The sequence below is a fragment of the Sphaerodactylus townsendi genome, linkage group LG03, assembly GCF_021028975.2.
Source record: "Sphaerodactylus townsendi isolate TG3544 linkage group LG03, MPM_Stown_v2.3, whole genome shotgun sequence".
Taxonomy (NCBI): domain Eukaryota; kingdom Metazoa; phylum Chordata; class Lepidosauria; order Squamata; family Sphaerodactylidae; genus Sphaerodactylus; species Sphaerodactylus townsendi.
In genome coordinates, this window is record NC_059427.1 from 5,620,033 (window position 1) to 5,635,459 (window position 15,427).

Consider the following 15,427-nt stretch of genomic DNA (forward strand, 5'->3'; position numbering starts at 1 on the left):
GTAATGAAAAATGAGAAGGTCACGATCCTGTGGGACTTTCGAATCCAAACGGACAAAGTGTTGAAACACAATACACCAGACATCACCGTGATCGAGGACAAGAAAGTGACCATCATCGACATAGCAGTCCCCAGCAGTGGCGTACCTGCCTAGGGACAGGGGGTACCCTAGGTCCCTGGGCGCCCCCCATTTGGTCACGTGGGGGGGCACCATTTCAGGCTCGTTTGTGTGTTTTTAAATTTTTAAGTGTTTTTTACGTTTCAGCCTGCAGGGGGCGCATTTTTAAGGCTAGCGCAGGGGTAGGGAACCTGCGGCTCTCCAGATGTTCAGGAACAACAATTCCCATCAGCCCCTACCAGCATGGCCAATTGGCCATGCTGACAGAGGCTGATGGGAATTGTAGTTCCTGAACATCTGGAGAGCCGCAGGTTCCCTACCCCTGGCGGCATCTAAATTTCAGGGTACCATCCAGAGACTGTCCTGATGATACCACCCAAGTTTGGTGATGTTTGGATCAGGGGGAGCAAAATTATGGACCCCTAAAGGGGGTGCCCCATCCCCATTGTTTTCAATGGGAGCTAACAGGAGATGGGGGCTACCCATTTGAGAGACCATAACTTTGGTCCCCCTGAACCTAACTTCACCAAACTGGGTGGCATCGTAAGAATAGTTACCAGATGATACCCTGAAATTTTGGTGTCACTAGCTTTAAAAATACACCCCTTACAGGCACCCCAAGAAATTTGCCCAAGATTCTTTGTTTTGCAGTGACTTTGCTCCATTGTAGCCAATGGGGAATTTCTGAGTGTGTAGGCAGGCTGCACATTTTTGAAGATAGAGGCACCAGACTTTCAAGGTGGCTCAGGAGGCCCTCCTGGTAATAGTATCCAGGTTTGGAGACCTTTGCTTCCGGGGGTTCAATTTTATGGGCCCCAAAAAGGCTTGTTTTGTTTCCCCGCTCCTGCACATGAAAGACTGCGGGCTGAGTTCTCTCCGAACACTCTCAACTCCCACCCCCCACTCCAGAAGCAAAACTGTGGGATCCATGTTGTTCAAAAGCATAGGTATCTTAAGAGCATCAGTTAGATTGTTATACAGAAATGGGATAAGTGCAGATTGTGACATTCTGATTTTTGCAAACCTTACACAATGAAAGAGGGTATGATCGAAGGTGTCTCCACCTGACCCATATTGCATGGACATAGCCTCCTCTGTTTATCAATGTGTTGATATCTGCCATAGAGCAGCATAGAAGGCATTAGATTGAATCTGGCCAGTGTTAAAGCTCTTCTTAATTTAGGGTTGGTGATCCACTGTAAATAATTGGCTATGTGTACTTGTTCAATTGGAATAAGCAGGGTCAGGGTGGGAACAAGTTTTCCTCTAGCAGCTGTTATTATCATATCCCCGACATACTCTTGTTCTAATAGCTTAGTTTTCAAGCAGCTATATGCTTCTGATAGGGAAAGAGGGACTAACGACTCTAATGAAAAGCCAAGAGTGTTGATTTTTCCCTCAACTAGTTTCAGCCACCCAGAATTTGCATAGTCGGAAAGCATGAGGTGTAACAAACTGGAGTGATCCTGCAAATAGTGGATACGTAGCCAGTATCTGACAGTTCTCAGCCAGGCCATCGTGGCATATGATATTTGCCCGAGTTCTAAACATAGGGCTGCAGTGTGCCAAAATATAAGCCTTTTTTAAATTGTCAGAATGCTTTCTTTTGTTCAGTAATAGAATTTTTTAATTTTCTTCCCATAAAAGAACAATATATACACTTTCATAACAAACAATACATTAATGCAAACTAAAAGCAAACTACAAAGAACACACACTCAACCCCCCCAAAACACAATTCTTCCAATAACTGAACTCAGCCTATTATAACTAATCAAATTACACACCATAAAACTATATAATGACTTCCTGCTATTTCATTGTTTAATTCTAATCCATTCTAGGTTTACGCATCTCTTTAAAGTAAAACAATTTATCAATTACACACTGTATCATTACCAATATTCTAATTCAATCTGCTGTTTTCTTTTAGAACTCAAATCCTGTAATTATTCTTTTCTACCCTATTTCAATATAGTCTGTAAAATGTTTCCAGTTTTCTGCAAACTTCTCTGTATTATTATCCATTAATAAAGTTGTTAATTTGGCTATTTCTGAATATTTTGTGACTTTCTGTATCTGGTCTTCCTTTGTTGGAATTTTTTCATATCTCTATTTCTGTTCATACAACGTCCATGCAGCAGTAGACAGATACATGAAGAGCAATCTGAATTAATTTGGGATGACACCTCCCAGTAGTCCCAAAAGCAAAACTCTGGATTTTTCACCATTCTTATTTTTAATATATCTTTTGTATTTCTTTGAGTATCATGTCCCAAAAGGATTTAGCAAAAGGATTTAGCCATGTTAATGCACCACATATGAGAAAAGGATCCCTTATGGTTGTAACTGTCAGAATGCTTTTGAGTTCTGTTGTGGATGAGAGGTGCAGAAACCTGCCAGTGCAATTTTCCAATCCAAACATCTAACACAAAGGAAAGTGACATCAGTCCCTAGGTTTCAAAAGCTGGATGTGTGTTCCTTCTCCATGCATGAGTTTCAGGCGGGTTTGGAGCTGCAACTGCTTCAGTGACTGTGAGGGAAGACGTGTTGTGGGACATAAGAGGAAGGGGAGTGTGTCCCTTTTGACTCTCTGTTAATAACTTAGACGGTGGTATACTTCTGTGCCAAGATGGTAATTGGAGGCATCATACTCTGGGGGTTCCAGTCCTATCTGGCTGGAGGGTCCCTAAAGTGGAGCTAAGGAACCCTTGCTTGACACATGCCACAAGGTACCCAAGGGTTCTCTCTTGTCCCCTATGCTTTGCAGTCTGCAATGTTCTGTTGGACTTTGAGAGTCCAGACAGTGTCTCTGCTGGTGTCTGGTTAGGGCTCAAGGTCACACATGGGCCAAGAGGACCATCCTGCCACATATCTGCCTTATGTTAATGCACCTTTTTTGTTCAATCACTGTGCTGGTAACATACCGGTAGTTAAGTAGGCAACCTCACCGTGGATCTCCGGAAGGAGGCTTCAGGCAGAAGACCATCTCTTGCCCTTGAGACACTCAGAACACCATAACAAAGCTACTCACACGTTTTTGTTCTAATCTGTGGGAAGATGGGAGGGGGGGTGGAGCAGGAAAAGATGGGAATAAATACATTTGCAGGAGCCAGGATCCTCTTTCCCTTCTGACATGTTGCTATCTGCTCTTTACTGAATATTCACAGAGTTTTCATAATCAAGTGAAGTAAATGCTCTCCCCACCCCAAAATCTGCCCCTCCTACTGCTCCCCAATCCTGAGCAATGAGTCAGTAAATTGGCATCCTACTCTTATGTGGTTTTCTCTGGTTGGAGAATGCTACAGGAATCTTTAGGGGAATAAATGTGTTTGCAGGAGTCAGGATCCTCTTTCCCTTCTGGGAAAGGGAAATGTTTACCCAAACATTTATTAAGCAGTGGACGATCCTTCTAGAAAGCCTTTTTGCTTCATTTCTCTTGAAATTCTGCTCTCTTCCTTATTTAATGGTTTAAATATCATTTATACCCTACTTTTCTCTGCAGTGGTAGTTTGTTACATTCTCCCCTCCTTCGATTTATCCTCACAACAACCCTATAAGGCATGTCAGAGTGAGAGTGTGCTGGCCCAAGATCACACAGCCAGTTTCTGTAGCATGGTAAGGTTTCGAACCTGCGTCGAACCTGTATCTCCCAGATGCAGTCTGACATTCTAACCAGTACATTACTTGCTGCCTCCCAATGTCAGACCTACTTAAAATAGTGCCCAGGGTGAGAACTAAAATTGTGCCCCCTGCTGCCCAGGGAGAGAGAGGTGGGAAGTTCTATCCACCCCACCCCTTCGTCATGCCCTCCCCCCACAGCAGGAATGCTGGTTCAGGCACAGAAGGGAGGCCGGGATGAGCGGAGTAGGCAAGCGATTGGGTGGGTGAGTTAGCGGTGCAAGCACAGCAGACGAGTGAGTGGGACAGGAGAGTGGTGGCAGTGGTGAGTGAGGCAAGCAAGTGGGGCGGGCAGGCAAGTGGCAAGCGGGGCAGGCCGGCAAGCGGTTGCAGCAGGCAAACAAGTGGGATCGGTGGCAGTGGCAGGAGTGAGAGCAGGGTGGGCAAGCTGCAAAATGCACCCTCCCCCCACGTGACCCAGGCAAATGGCACTTCAGCCCCTCCATTTTAAATTCTCCCCTCTAAGTACTGCTCTCTGTGGTCCCTTGTAGGGCAGTAGGTAGGAAGCAGAGATTGAACATTTTCAGTGGTGGTTCCTCATCCATGGAATGACCCTCGCCCTGGAAGCTTTCTTGGAGGCTGCCACAGCATCTTTTCACCAGGCCAAAACATTTCATTTTATCCAGGTTGTAACTTAGGGTTTCATCTTTTAAGCTGTTTTATGGCATGCTGAGCACTATTTACTGGGTATTTCTGAGGATATTCATTGGCTATTTTGTGCTCTCCTAACGCCTCTGCCTTGATTTAAATTTTAATACTGATAATTTATGGCATTGTTGCTCCTTCAATAACCTGTATATGTCTTGAAAGTCAAGCACCCCAAATGTGACTGTCCCACTCTCACAACCAGGGAGCTATTTTGCAAAAGATCACTTGATCACTTACCTGTTTCTTTAAAACTACCCTAGCACTGCCGCCTCCGCCCCTCACCTGCCCGCACTGACAACTCCCCACTGATGTGGCACAAAGGAGCCTGAAGTGGCTGTGGTAAATCAGGCGGTCCTCTTTGTTGATGCCACTCTAGGAATTTCCTCCTTCCCTATACTGATTCTCTGCACAGGGCAACAGGGGCCTCCTCCTTGCTTAACCTTTCCATAGGGTGCATCTGTTTACACAGTAACCCTCACTCCATTTTCTCTGCAAAATGCAGAAAAGGGAAAGCAGGATTTGATTCCCTTTTCCATCAGTTTTTCTTTTGTTTGAGAGTCTGAGGGATCCTGAAGTACAGAAGATTAGAAGAGAGGTAATCTGGAGTCACTGGATGCAAAGTAATCCCTGTATATATACCGGGAAAATACCATCTTCTGTTCTTTAAGAAAGGAGGATGCAGAAAAACTTCTGGCTGCGCTCACTGGCTTGAACCACATATATAAAGCATTTCCCAGCCATACGTTGTATTGCTTTGCTTCCTCTCAAGAGGACAGTTGGTTCTAGGCTGTGGCTTTATCTGGGGTGGGGGAGGTGTTCCTCTCCCCCCAGATGTGAATGAAAGCCAAACAAGCTTCATGGTGCATGGCTCTACCCTGCCCATAACTTTTTCTTCTCATGTTGCTTCAGGGGTTCATCTGAAAGGTTGCTGCAGTGCAGGGACGTAGGTATAGATTTTTTTATGTGGGGATTGGGGGGGGCTATGCCCCAAGCCCTGCCCTCAGTGCTTATAAAAGCAGCTCTCCGAAGCCAGGGACGGCAGACTCCCCTGCCCCTCCCCACACTTGCTGGGCTCCCAGCCAGCAGCTGGCAGTCCCTTCTGCCCTCCCCTCCGAGCAGAGGCGTAGCTAGGGAAAATGGAGCCCGGTGCAAAATCTGAGTTTGGAGTGGGGCTTCAGCAGATAATTGTGCTGGGGAACCCAATCATGCTTAATATTTGGAGTGGGTCAGAGACCTCTGAGGAGGAAAGAAAAAGTGATAGCGGCTATGGAAGCAGCAGGGAGATGTTGGCTTGCCATCAGCTCAGGAGATTTCTATCTGCAAGTCGGAGGAATGATCTGGCAGAACACCAAAGGAAAGCAAGTACCAGTTGGACAGATAGCATGGGTTCTGGGAGTAAGGCCACCCAGGGCTCCTGTCAGTGAAGACAGCATGGGAATTGATTTCTAGGCGAAGCAGATGCAAGATTTTCAGATAATGCAAACCAAATTTCCTGCTCATTGACTTAATATTTACAATCCTGAGGCTACATTTATTAGTAATTCTCTCTGGTAAGAGATACCTTTGTATTACAAGCAGAGTGAATGGAAGCAAAATACAGCAGAGCTTCCCCAGGCATGCACTGGCAATAAAGAATACTTGGGAGTCAATTCGTAGTTTCTAACTAATAAGAGGAGTCTTTATTAGTGAACTCCATTCTGGATAGAAAACTGAAGAGATAGATTCTCCATTCTAATCTATCTAGCTGTATGGTGAGAGATGCTGTCTGCATCATTCTGCACACATGGTGCAAGATGGAAGGCGTGTGTAAGAATGGTGGTGAGAGGAGAAGCAGCAGGAAGGAAGGAACTTCCCTGAGAGTAGCAATCTACACATCAAAGGGATAGCGGCAGAGTGGCAGAAAAAGGTGCCAGAGTCTTGACCCCCTCTAGCTATCTGACTCAGTAAGTGTCAGGACTAATAAGTCCTTCTCCGTCATTGAGGCAGGAAACAGCATAAAGTCCTTCACTTCTAACAACATTAAGAGTTTTGTTAAGGCAACTGCCTCAGAATCTGATTGTCCATCTGATGGAATTAGCTGTCTGACAGTGACGGAGGTGGTGGCCTCAGAAAAGACTTCCTCTTTAGTTACAGTTCTGCAGTAATTTGTGAAGCTGTGATTTTGAACTCACACAACATCTTGGAACACAACATCCAAGAACTCACAAGCAGGATAAGCTTGCCATTATGTGAGGCGTGAGCTTGTGGAAACTGGGATGGGAATATTGGGTATTTTTTTAACTTAAGTATTCCGTGTTGAATTTTGTGTCTTGCTGATAACACATTTTTTTACATTTATATGTAAATTTAGTTGTGTAAAATACAGAAGGTTGTAACTGGAGAATTCTCCAGTTAATGCCCTTCTGGGAAGGGGCACATTAAAACAGAAGCCCACTTCTCTATGTAAAAGTTAATGTTTATCCAAAAGCTTATCCTATATGTGTGTTCTTGGATGTTGTGCCAGACTGCTGCTCACACTGAATCTTTTCCCACACTTTAAGCATTCAAAAGGTCTCTCCCCTGTGTGGGCTATTTGATGCCTTGGAAGACTGCCACTCCAACTGAATCTCTTTCCACACTCTGAACATTCAAAACGTTTTTCCCTGTGTGGGTTCTCTGATGGCTATGAAGATTGCCACTACAACTGAATCTCTTTCCACACTCTGAGCATTCAAAAGGTTTCTCCCCTGTATGGGTTCTTATGTGTGCATGAAGATTGCTGTTGTAACGGAATCTCTTTCCACACTCTGAACATTCAAAAGGTTTCTCCCCTGTGTGGGTTCTTTGATGACTGTGAAGATTGCCACTGCAACTGAATCTCTTTCCACACTCAAAACATTCAAAAAGTTGCTTGTTTGTGTGAGTTCTTAGGTGGTGTTGAAGAGCACTACGCTGATTGAATCTCTTTCCACAATCTGAACACTCAAAAGGTTTCTCCCCCATGTGGGTTCTTTGATGTTGTTGAAGACTGTCACTGCAACTGAATCTCCTTCCACACTCAGGGCATTCAAATGGTTTCTCCCCCTTCTGGGTCCTTTGATGACGTTGAAGACTACTACTGTGACTGAATCTCTTTCCACACTCTGAGCATTCATAAAGTTGCTCATTGGTGTGAGTTCTTAGGTGCCGTTGAAGATTTCTACCCTGACTGAATTTCTTTCCACACTTGGAGCATTCAAAAGGTCTCTCACCTGTGTGGGTTCTTAGATGTTCCTGAAGACTTCCACTTTCACTGAATCTTTTTCCACACTCTAAGCAATCAAAAGGTTTCTCTCCCGTATGGGTTCTTATATGTGTGTGAAGATTGCTACTCCAACTGAATCTCTTTCCACACACTGAGCATTCAAAAGGTTTCTCCCCTGTGTGAATTCTTTGATGCTTTTGAAGACTGCAACTGTGAGTGAATCTCTTTCCACACTCTGAGCACTCAAAAGATTTCTCTCCTGTGTGGGTTCTTTGATGTTGTTGAAGACTGTCACTGCGACTGAATCTTCTTCCACACTCAGAGCATTCAAATTGTTTCTCCCCCATGTGGGTCCTTTGATGACGTTGAAGACTGCCACTTCCACTGAATCTCTTTCCACACTCTGAGCATTCAAAAGGTTCCCCCATATGGGTTTTTATATGTGTGTGAAGACTGCTTTTATGACAAAATCTCTTTCCACACTCTGAGCATTCAAATGGTTTCTCCACAATGTGGGTCTTTTGATGATGTTGAAGACTGCCACTTTCACTTAATCTCTTTCCACACTCTGAGCATTCTAAAGACTTCTCCCCCCTGTGTATAATTTTGTTCAAAAGGAACTCCAATCTGCATTTGAAGTACTTTCCACACAGAAAGCATTTGTGTATCTTCATTATGTTGTTCTTCAGAATATGTTCTTTACCCTTTCCTACATCAGAGATGATCATTCCACTCTCTAAACAGATTAATGGCTTCTCTTCTGAATCAATCCTTTGGTGCTGAAGATCTGATTTCTGTGGGAAGCTCTTGACACAGTCGGAGCAGCTATAAGGTTTCTCTTCTGTATGGGTTCTTTGATGCTTTAGGAACTCTGCTCTGCAAGGGAAATTCTTTCCACACTCCAAAGATTTATGGGTCTTCTTTCCACTGTGCATTTCCTCATCCAAATCATTCTGCTGTTCGCCTCCTGCTGGAATAAAAATAGAGACAAAGAAGTCTGATCTTCCCTTGAAGTTCAATCCACATGCAGAACATTTCTGTGACTATTTCCTGTGTGCATTGAAGAAGAAGAAGAGTTTGGATTTATATTCCCCCCTTTCTCTCCTGCAGGAGACTTAAAGGGGCTTACAATCTCCTTGCCCTTCCCCCCTCACAACAAACACCCTGTGAGGTAGGTGGGGCTGAGAGAGCTCCGAGAAGCTATGACTAGCCCAAGGTCACCCAGCTGGCGTGTGTGGGAGTGCACAGGCTAATCTGAATTCCCCAGATAAGCCTCCACAGCTCAGGTGGCAGAGCTGGGAATCAAACCCGGTTCCTCCAGATTAGATACACGAGCTCTTAACCCCCTACGCCACTGCACTCTTTGCTAAGGAGATGGGGGCTACCCTTTTGAGGGTCCAATAACTTTTGACTGCCTGAACCAAACTTGGGGGGTGCCATCATGGCAGTCTCCAGATGATACCCTGAAATTTTGGTGCTGATACGTCCAAAAATGCACCCCCTGCAGGAACATCCCAGAAATTTGCCCAAGAATCTTTGTTCTGCATTGAATTTTCTGCATTGCTGTCAATGGGAGTTGCAGGCTGGGGGGGGGGGGGGGACATTTCTGAAGGCACAGTCTCAAACTTTTCATATGAATTAATCAGGAGACTTCCTTAATGATACCCCCCAGGCTTGGTGCAAGCCTGGCCTGGGGGGCCAAAGTTATGGACCCTCAAAACTGTAGCCCCCATCTCCTATTAGCTCCCATTGGAAACAATGGGGGATGGGGCACCCCCTTTGGGAGTTCATAACTTTGGACTCCCTGAACCAAACCTCACCAAACTTGGGGGGTAGCATAAGGACAGTCTCCTGGTGATACACCGAAAATTCGGTGCCACTAGCTTAAAAACTGTGCCCCCTGCAGGCCAAAAATGGAAAACCACTAAAAATACCCCAAAACGAATCCTGCATTTTTATGCCCCCCACAAGCTGCCCACCTTGCCCAATGGTCATTACGCCCCTGCTAAGAAGTCAAGCAGAAGCCCTCCATATCTGTTCCTTGCTTATTCCTTTGCCATTACTATGCAGCATACTCACATCCAGCTCATCTGGAAAAAAATACTATCTTGGGACCATTTGGGAAACTCTCCAGCCTTTCTTCGGATGTAAGAATTTTGCCTGTTTCTATCATAGTCTCTCTTATATTCCTGGTTCCTTTCGTGCACGCACGCACGCGCGCGCACACACACAGAAAAGGAAAAAAGTAAACCCGATCCTCAATCCCAACCAGCTCATGGGGACATATCCATTCCATATCACCCTGAGAGGAGATGACCATAATTCCATCTGGGGACAAGAATATTTTAATGCTTTGCAACAGACAGTCTTTCTGAGGGGTTTTCAATCCTGCATTAACCTCAGGCAGAACACCCTCTTTGGCTTGGATGATAGCCACAACCCTGGAATCTGTTGCACTACAAAAACCAGGTGGTTTGGGTTGCTCTGCCCAGCCACACTGAATATTATTTTAGCTGTTAACCCACATCCTCGAGGCCTCAAAAAGGAACAAGTAGCAATGTAGGCCTCAACATAGAATTACAAATGTGGAAAAAGAAATACAGGGAAAGTGGAGCCTCTTTTTCTTGGACTTTCATAGAAAAGGAAGTTCTTCAGAGGATGAAATGGCCCAGGTGAACTTACAGTGATGTGTTATAAATGTTTGGAAGAGAATCTAATTTTATCTGTGCAAAAAGTCAAGAATGAGGCAAGTGAAGAAAAAATATTACCCTCAAGGGGGTTGTGGGTTTTCCGGATTACTTTCCGGCTCATGTAACATTGATTTGCATTGGATAAAAGTGTTAAAGGTGCAATCTGCAAGTGTAGTTTGCATGTGTTGTGAAATCCACCCATTTCAGCAAATGTATATAACACTGAAGTTGTATAATCAATTAGTGAGGGCATCTGCATAGCACCTTTAACACTTTTAACTAATGCAAATAGTTCTTTCTCCCACCCCGGACATTCCACAGGTATATATACTCCACTTGCTTTACTACCAACAGATTCTCTGAAGATGCCAGCCACAGATGCAGGCGAAACGTCAGGAGAAAATGCTACTAGAACACGGCCATTCAGCCTGGAAACCACACAACACCCCAACCTATATTTAGTTATCTGAAATACTGGCAGAAGTGTGAGACTAAATAAAGACAAAACAGCTGCAGAGTTTGAAGTGGGGGGGGGATGAGAGAGACCCACTGATTAATAGTAATATTTTTTTTTACAGCACACATAGCTGCAGACTAACTGAATGCCTCTCCCTCCCCCAGCATACTCACACAGCCTCTCATTAGGGGGAAAGGCGGCCAGCTGGAGCCTCGTCAGGGATTGGGTGGGGGCTTCTCTTTGTAATTGCCCCTCTCAGGGGGGAAGGCAGCCAGCATGTGCTTTTGAAGTCAGTCAGCTTTTGAAGCATTCCTGTGCTCATGCTCGGGAGCCTCGTTGGGGATTGGATGTGAGTCGTCACCACACAATCCAGGGTTACTGAATTATATTTTAAGATTATATTTATTACCCTGTAGGTTCTTTTAGTGTTTAGAACTGTAAACAAGAAAATATTTGTTTGCTGTTCTCTTTGTTATTACTGAAAAATTATTTTTAAAAATTAAAAAGTTTTTGAGCCATGCATTATCCCACAGACATCAGCTTGGGCTTTTGCAACTGATGAAAAATCCTTACCCAGAAAGGCCACACTCTTGTAATTCTCCAGCATAACTTCCAAGTAGAGAGCTCTTTGATCTGGATCCAGCAAGGCCCACTCTGCCTCACTGAAATACACGGCCACCTCCTCAAAGGAAACCAGAGTCTGAAAGAAAAAGCATGCCTGAGTCCCTAGTCAGAGATCGTGCCAGGCAGAGAAAACACTCTGGAAGGGGCCATTCTAGGAGGGTGCCTGATAAGAGAGCTTGATATGTGCATAAGGAGTGGTATTCAGGGCTTCTTGTCTAGGCCCCTCAGCCCTAACTGCAGGAGAAAAGAGGGAGGACTCAGGCTGCCCCCCTTTCATGCTTACCTCTGTTACCTTGACTAAAGGTGAAGCAGCTGTTTCCACACCACTGCAAAGAAAATGGATCAACACTGACTCTTCCTTGCCTGTGAGGGAAACAAAAGGGGAAGAAAGGGGAATAGCCTACACTTTCTGTTCTGTTTGCTTATATGAAATGAGCTCCACACACACCCATTCCCTGTGAAACCTTGTCCTATTTACCCTCAAAAAGAATTGTCCCATTGAGTGGTGTACCAGGTCTAAATGGCTCCCAGGGTCCATGCCCCCATGCCTGCCCGTGCCCCACTTACGAGAGCCAGTTGGGAGGCCGGGGGCGGTCAGGGCTCATGTGGGGGGAGGCCAGCCTGCAGAGAGGACTGGAGGGCAGGGTGCTGTGGTGGGCAGTCCAAGTGGGCACTGCCACCACCTGCCATGGAGCCCCATCCCCCACCTCCCTGAAGACCAGCTTCTGCTCTTCCCAGGGCCTGGGGAGGGAAGAAGCTGGTCTGCAGGGAACCCAGGAGGGGGGCAGGGCGCTGCAACGTGCAGCTTCGGTGCAAGCTGTTTCATTGGGTGGGGGGTGCCCGGTGCTCCCCCCCATGTGACAAAATGGCATGCATGTCCCCATTAGTGGTACAACACTGGTCCCATTTTGTAGTAAGTTGTGGGAGAGGTGTAAGAGACGCACTATGAACTCACCAGTCTCAGGGGGCTATAAATGTCTCTGATATGTTTCAGACCACTCTGATAGTTAAAACTTGTTTTGTGAACTCTGGAACTCCAAAACATAAGAGCACCTCTGCTGAATCAGACCAAAATCCCAGCCATGCTATTCTGCCACTGGCTCAGCCCTTGCAGATGCCCTTGAGTCCAGGATGGTGCAAGAAGAAGAGGGAGATGAAAATGAAATTGCCTAGTTTAGTCATGCAAGTTGGGTCGTATCAAGTCATCCAGAGGTAGCTGACAGGCCTAGGGCTGCCAATCTCCAGGTGGGAGTTGCTGATCTCCTGGAATTACAACTTCAGATAACAGTGATCTGTCCCCCTAGAAAAAATGGCTACTTTGTAGAGTGGAATCTATGGCACTGTATTCGGCTGTGGCCTCTCCTCTCTCCAAACCCTGCCCTTCTAAGTTTCAACCACAAAACCTCCATGAAGTTTCAAACCTGGAGCTCCAAAGGCCAAAAGAGGCCAAGAAAGGGCCCTGCTCTCACCCCAGCAAATCTTCCCTCAAAGGCCAAATAGGCCTGAAAATGCCTCAATCCCATCCAGGCACAATAAATTCTTACCATCTGAAAGGGCATCTTGGACATGCTCCTGAGACTGGGCAGTCTGCCCTTCTTCCAGTGGACTTCTTTCTATCCCAGAGAACTCAGCTCTCATCTTCACAGATGGATCTCCCACCTGAAACAGCAGCAAGGGAGATGGATAAGAGATGGAATGGAGGAAACCAAGGAATGCATCCTGCCCACCCACCCCAACTCTGCACCTTTCTATCAGAAGACCTGGTAGGGTTTCCTTCAACATTGGCAAATTATCTGGAAGGATAACAATTTCCCTAGAAGAAGTGGCTCCTAAAGCAGTGTCCAAAATTTCCCATTTGGATTATTAACACTTGGACAAATATCAGGCAGGAAACTTTAATAGGTTAGATATCGTTGCCTGAAGCAGACATACCTGAAAAGACAAGCCCTCACCTGTTCTGCCTGCCTCTTCTCCTCTGCCTGACTCAGGAGGAAACCCTCGGCCAGGGCCACCGCTTGGGAACTGGTCTCCGGCCCACATCCTCTGACCCAGCACTGCATTTCATGGGGCACTGCATTTCATCACCAGGTCCAGGATCTGCTTCTTGGAGTGCCTCTCTGGCTTCAGCCAGTGGTTGCAAAGTCCATGGAGCTGGCTGCAAACCTCTCGGGGTGCACTGGCTTCACAGTAGCGCAATTGCTGGAAGAGTTGGCAAAATACTTCTGAGTTCAGAGGCTCCTGATCCCAGATCTCTGGCATAGTTCTCTCCCAGAATTCAACACCACTCCCAGCTTGGATGGGATGGGATGGGAGACAGACAGCAATGTGCGGCTAGGAAAACAAAAGTGAATGGAGAGACACAGTGGATCAGAAAAAAAAGCATGCCTCTTGTGGTTTGTAATATCATTTTGCAATCTTATATACCGACCTTTTATACCCACCTCATGCCTATTTGCTCAGGAAAGATAAATGTCTCTGCCTCTTTAAAGATGCTACTAGCATGGCTATGATTACTTTGAAGGTTTTTTCTGGGGGCGGGGGATAAGGAACTGTTTTTCATGTCCAGTCCCGCAACTCTAAGGCCAAGTGTAGCACCTATTTAAATCAAATCGGAACCGAAAAGATTACAAAAATGCCACATCTCAGTTGGGCACAAAAGGGGATTAGATGAAAGTCAGATCTAGATTAATTTAAATGGATGCTCATGAAATCATATGATTTTAACACTAAAGTAAAAGAAAGTCACTGTTATGTGTTTTTATTGCTGCTACTATTTTTATTGTATTTATTGTTTTAATTGGGATTATTTGATTGTTTTAGTTGCAATGTATTGTGTTTGGTTGCTTGTAAACCGCCTTGAGCCCTTTGGGGGTAGGGCGGGCTAATAAATTGAATTAATAATGATGATGATGATGATGATGATGATAATAATAATAAAAATAATCCCACTAGTAGTCGGTGCTCTAGGAGGAATCCTAAGAAATCTTGAAAAACATCTGGAAAGCCTAAACTTGGACAGAACATCAGTCCACATGCTGCAGAAAGCAGCACTTCTAGGAACTGAAGCCCTTCGGGGATCGGGGAAGTATACAAATTAAATAAATAATAATAATAAATAACTGGACAGAAACTTGGACAGAACATCAGTCCACATGCTGCAGAAAGCAGCACTTCTAGGAACTGGAGCCCTTCGGGGATCGGGCGGTATACAAATTAAATAAATAATAATAATAAATAACTGCACATATTCTACGCAAATACCTCTAATATCCTAGGTCCTTGGGAAGGACTCGATATTCAGAGATGAATTCCAGACACTTGTGCTGTGTTGTTATGTGTATAATAATAATAATAATAATAATAATAATAATAATAATAATAATAATAATAATAATAATAATAATAATAATAATAATGTAGATCATGTCTTTGCCTATAGGTAGCACCACCAAAATCAGGCATCCACTGTTTCACGGCACTGCTATGATGCAAAAACATAATTTCAAAGCACAGATCCTCATGGAGTCCTCTAATCTTTGCCTTATAATTCCCAAAATTCACCCTCTAACCACTGGTTATGTTCATAGGCACAGACTGCACCACAAAAACCCAACACCCACTGCTTTGTGGCACCACTACGGTACAAAGACATGAGTTCAAAGCAGAGATCCTCACAGATTATCAGGCTTTTTGCATTGGGTAATCCCAAATTCACCTTCACATTACATGTTATGTCCATATCCATACACTGCACCAAAAATAATTATGAATCCTATGCTTCGTGGTGCCGCTACAGTGCAAAAAAAAAAAAAGGAGTTCTAAATCACGGATCCTCACTATTTTTCTGCTAGATCACTTCAGGTTTACTATCAAATTATGAATCATATCCACAGCCACAAATCAGGATTGTCTGGTTCAGAGAGACAGATGGGAGATTCCAACCCTCAGGTTAGTAACGCCAAATGTCTATTTGATTCACAGAAAATT

General features: G+C 44.8%; 2 protein-coding genes and 1 long non-coding RNA gene across 30 annotated transcripts in view; 2 read left to right on the forward strand and 1 right to left on the reverse strand.

The window, feature by feature from the left end:
* LOC125428543 (zinc finger protein 883-like) overlaps nucleotides 1-15,427 on the forward strand; it is a 454,328-nt gene that overhangs the window by 16,895 nt on the left and 422,006 nt on the right. For 8 of the 9 annotated variants that reach the window (XM_048488822.1, XM_048488829.1, XM_048488832.1 and 5 more), the window contains one exon: nucleotides 1,977-2,168. The exons of the other annotated variant lie outside the window; for it this stretch is intronic. In XM_048488822.1, the coding sequence (XP_048344779.1) occupies nucleotides 1,977-1,979 (3 nt within the window). In that variant the 3' untranslated portion in view covers nucleotides 1,980-2,168. Of the gene's footprint in view, nucleotides 1-1,976; nucleotides 2,169-15,427 lie in introns of those variants that run through there. 9 annotated transcript variants of the gene reach the window in all.
* LOC125428934 lies at nucleotides 2,635-15,249 on the forward strand. Its single transcript, XR_007243903.1, has 4 exons — nucleotides 2,635-2,895; nucleotides 6,535-6,545; nucleotides 11,929-11,932; nucleotides 15,237-15,249. It is a non-coding gene; the product is annotated as an uncharacterized LOC125428934 (long non-coding RNA).
* The window catches only part of LOC125428537 (zinc finger protein 436-like), a 774,209-nt gene continuing 764,739 nt past the window's right edge, over nucleotides 5,958-15,427 (reverse strand). For 18 of the 20 annotated variants that reach the window (XM_048488782.1, XM_048488781.1, XM_048488800.1 and 15 more), the window contains one exon: nucleotides 5,958-7,276. In XM_048488782.1, the coding sequence (XP_048344739.1) occupies nucleotides 7,015-7,276 (262 nt within the window). In that variant the 3' untranslated portion in view covers nucleotides 5,958-7,014. The remainder of the gene's footprint in view (nucleotides 7,277-15,427) is intronic. The other 2 variants (XM_048488784.1, XM_048488785.1) reach the window with 2 other exon arrangements.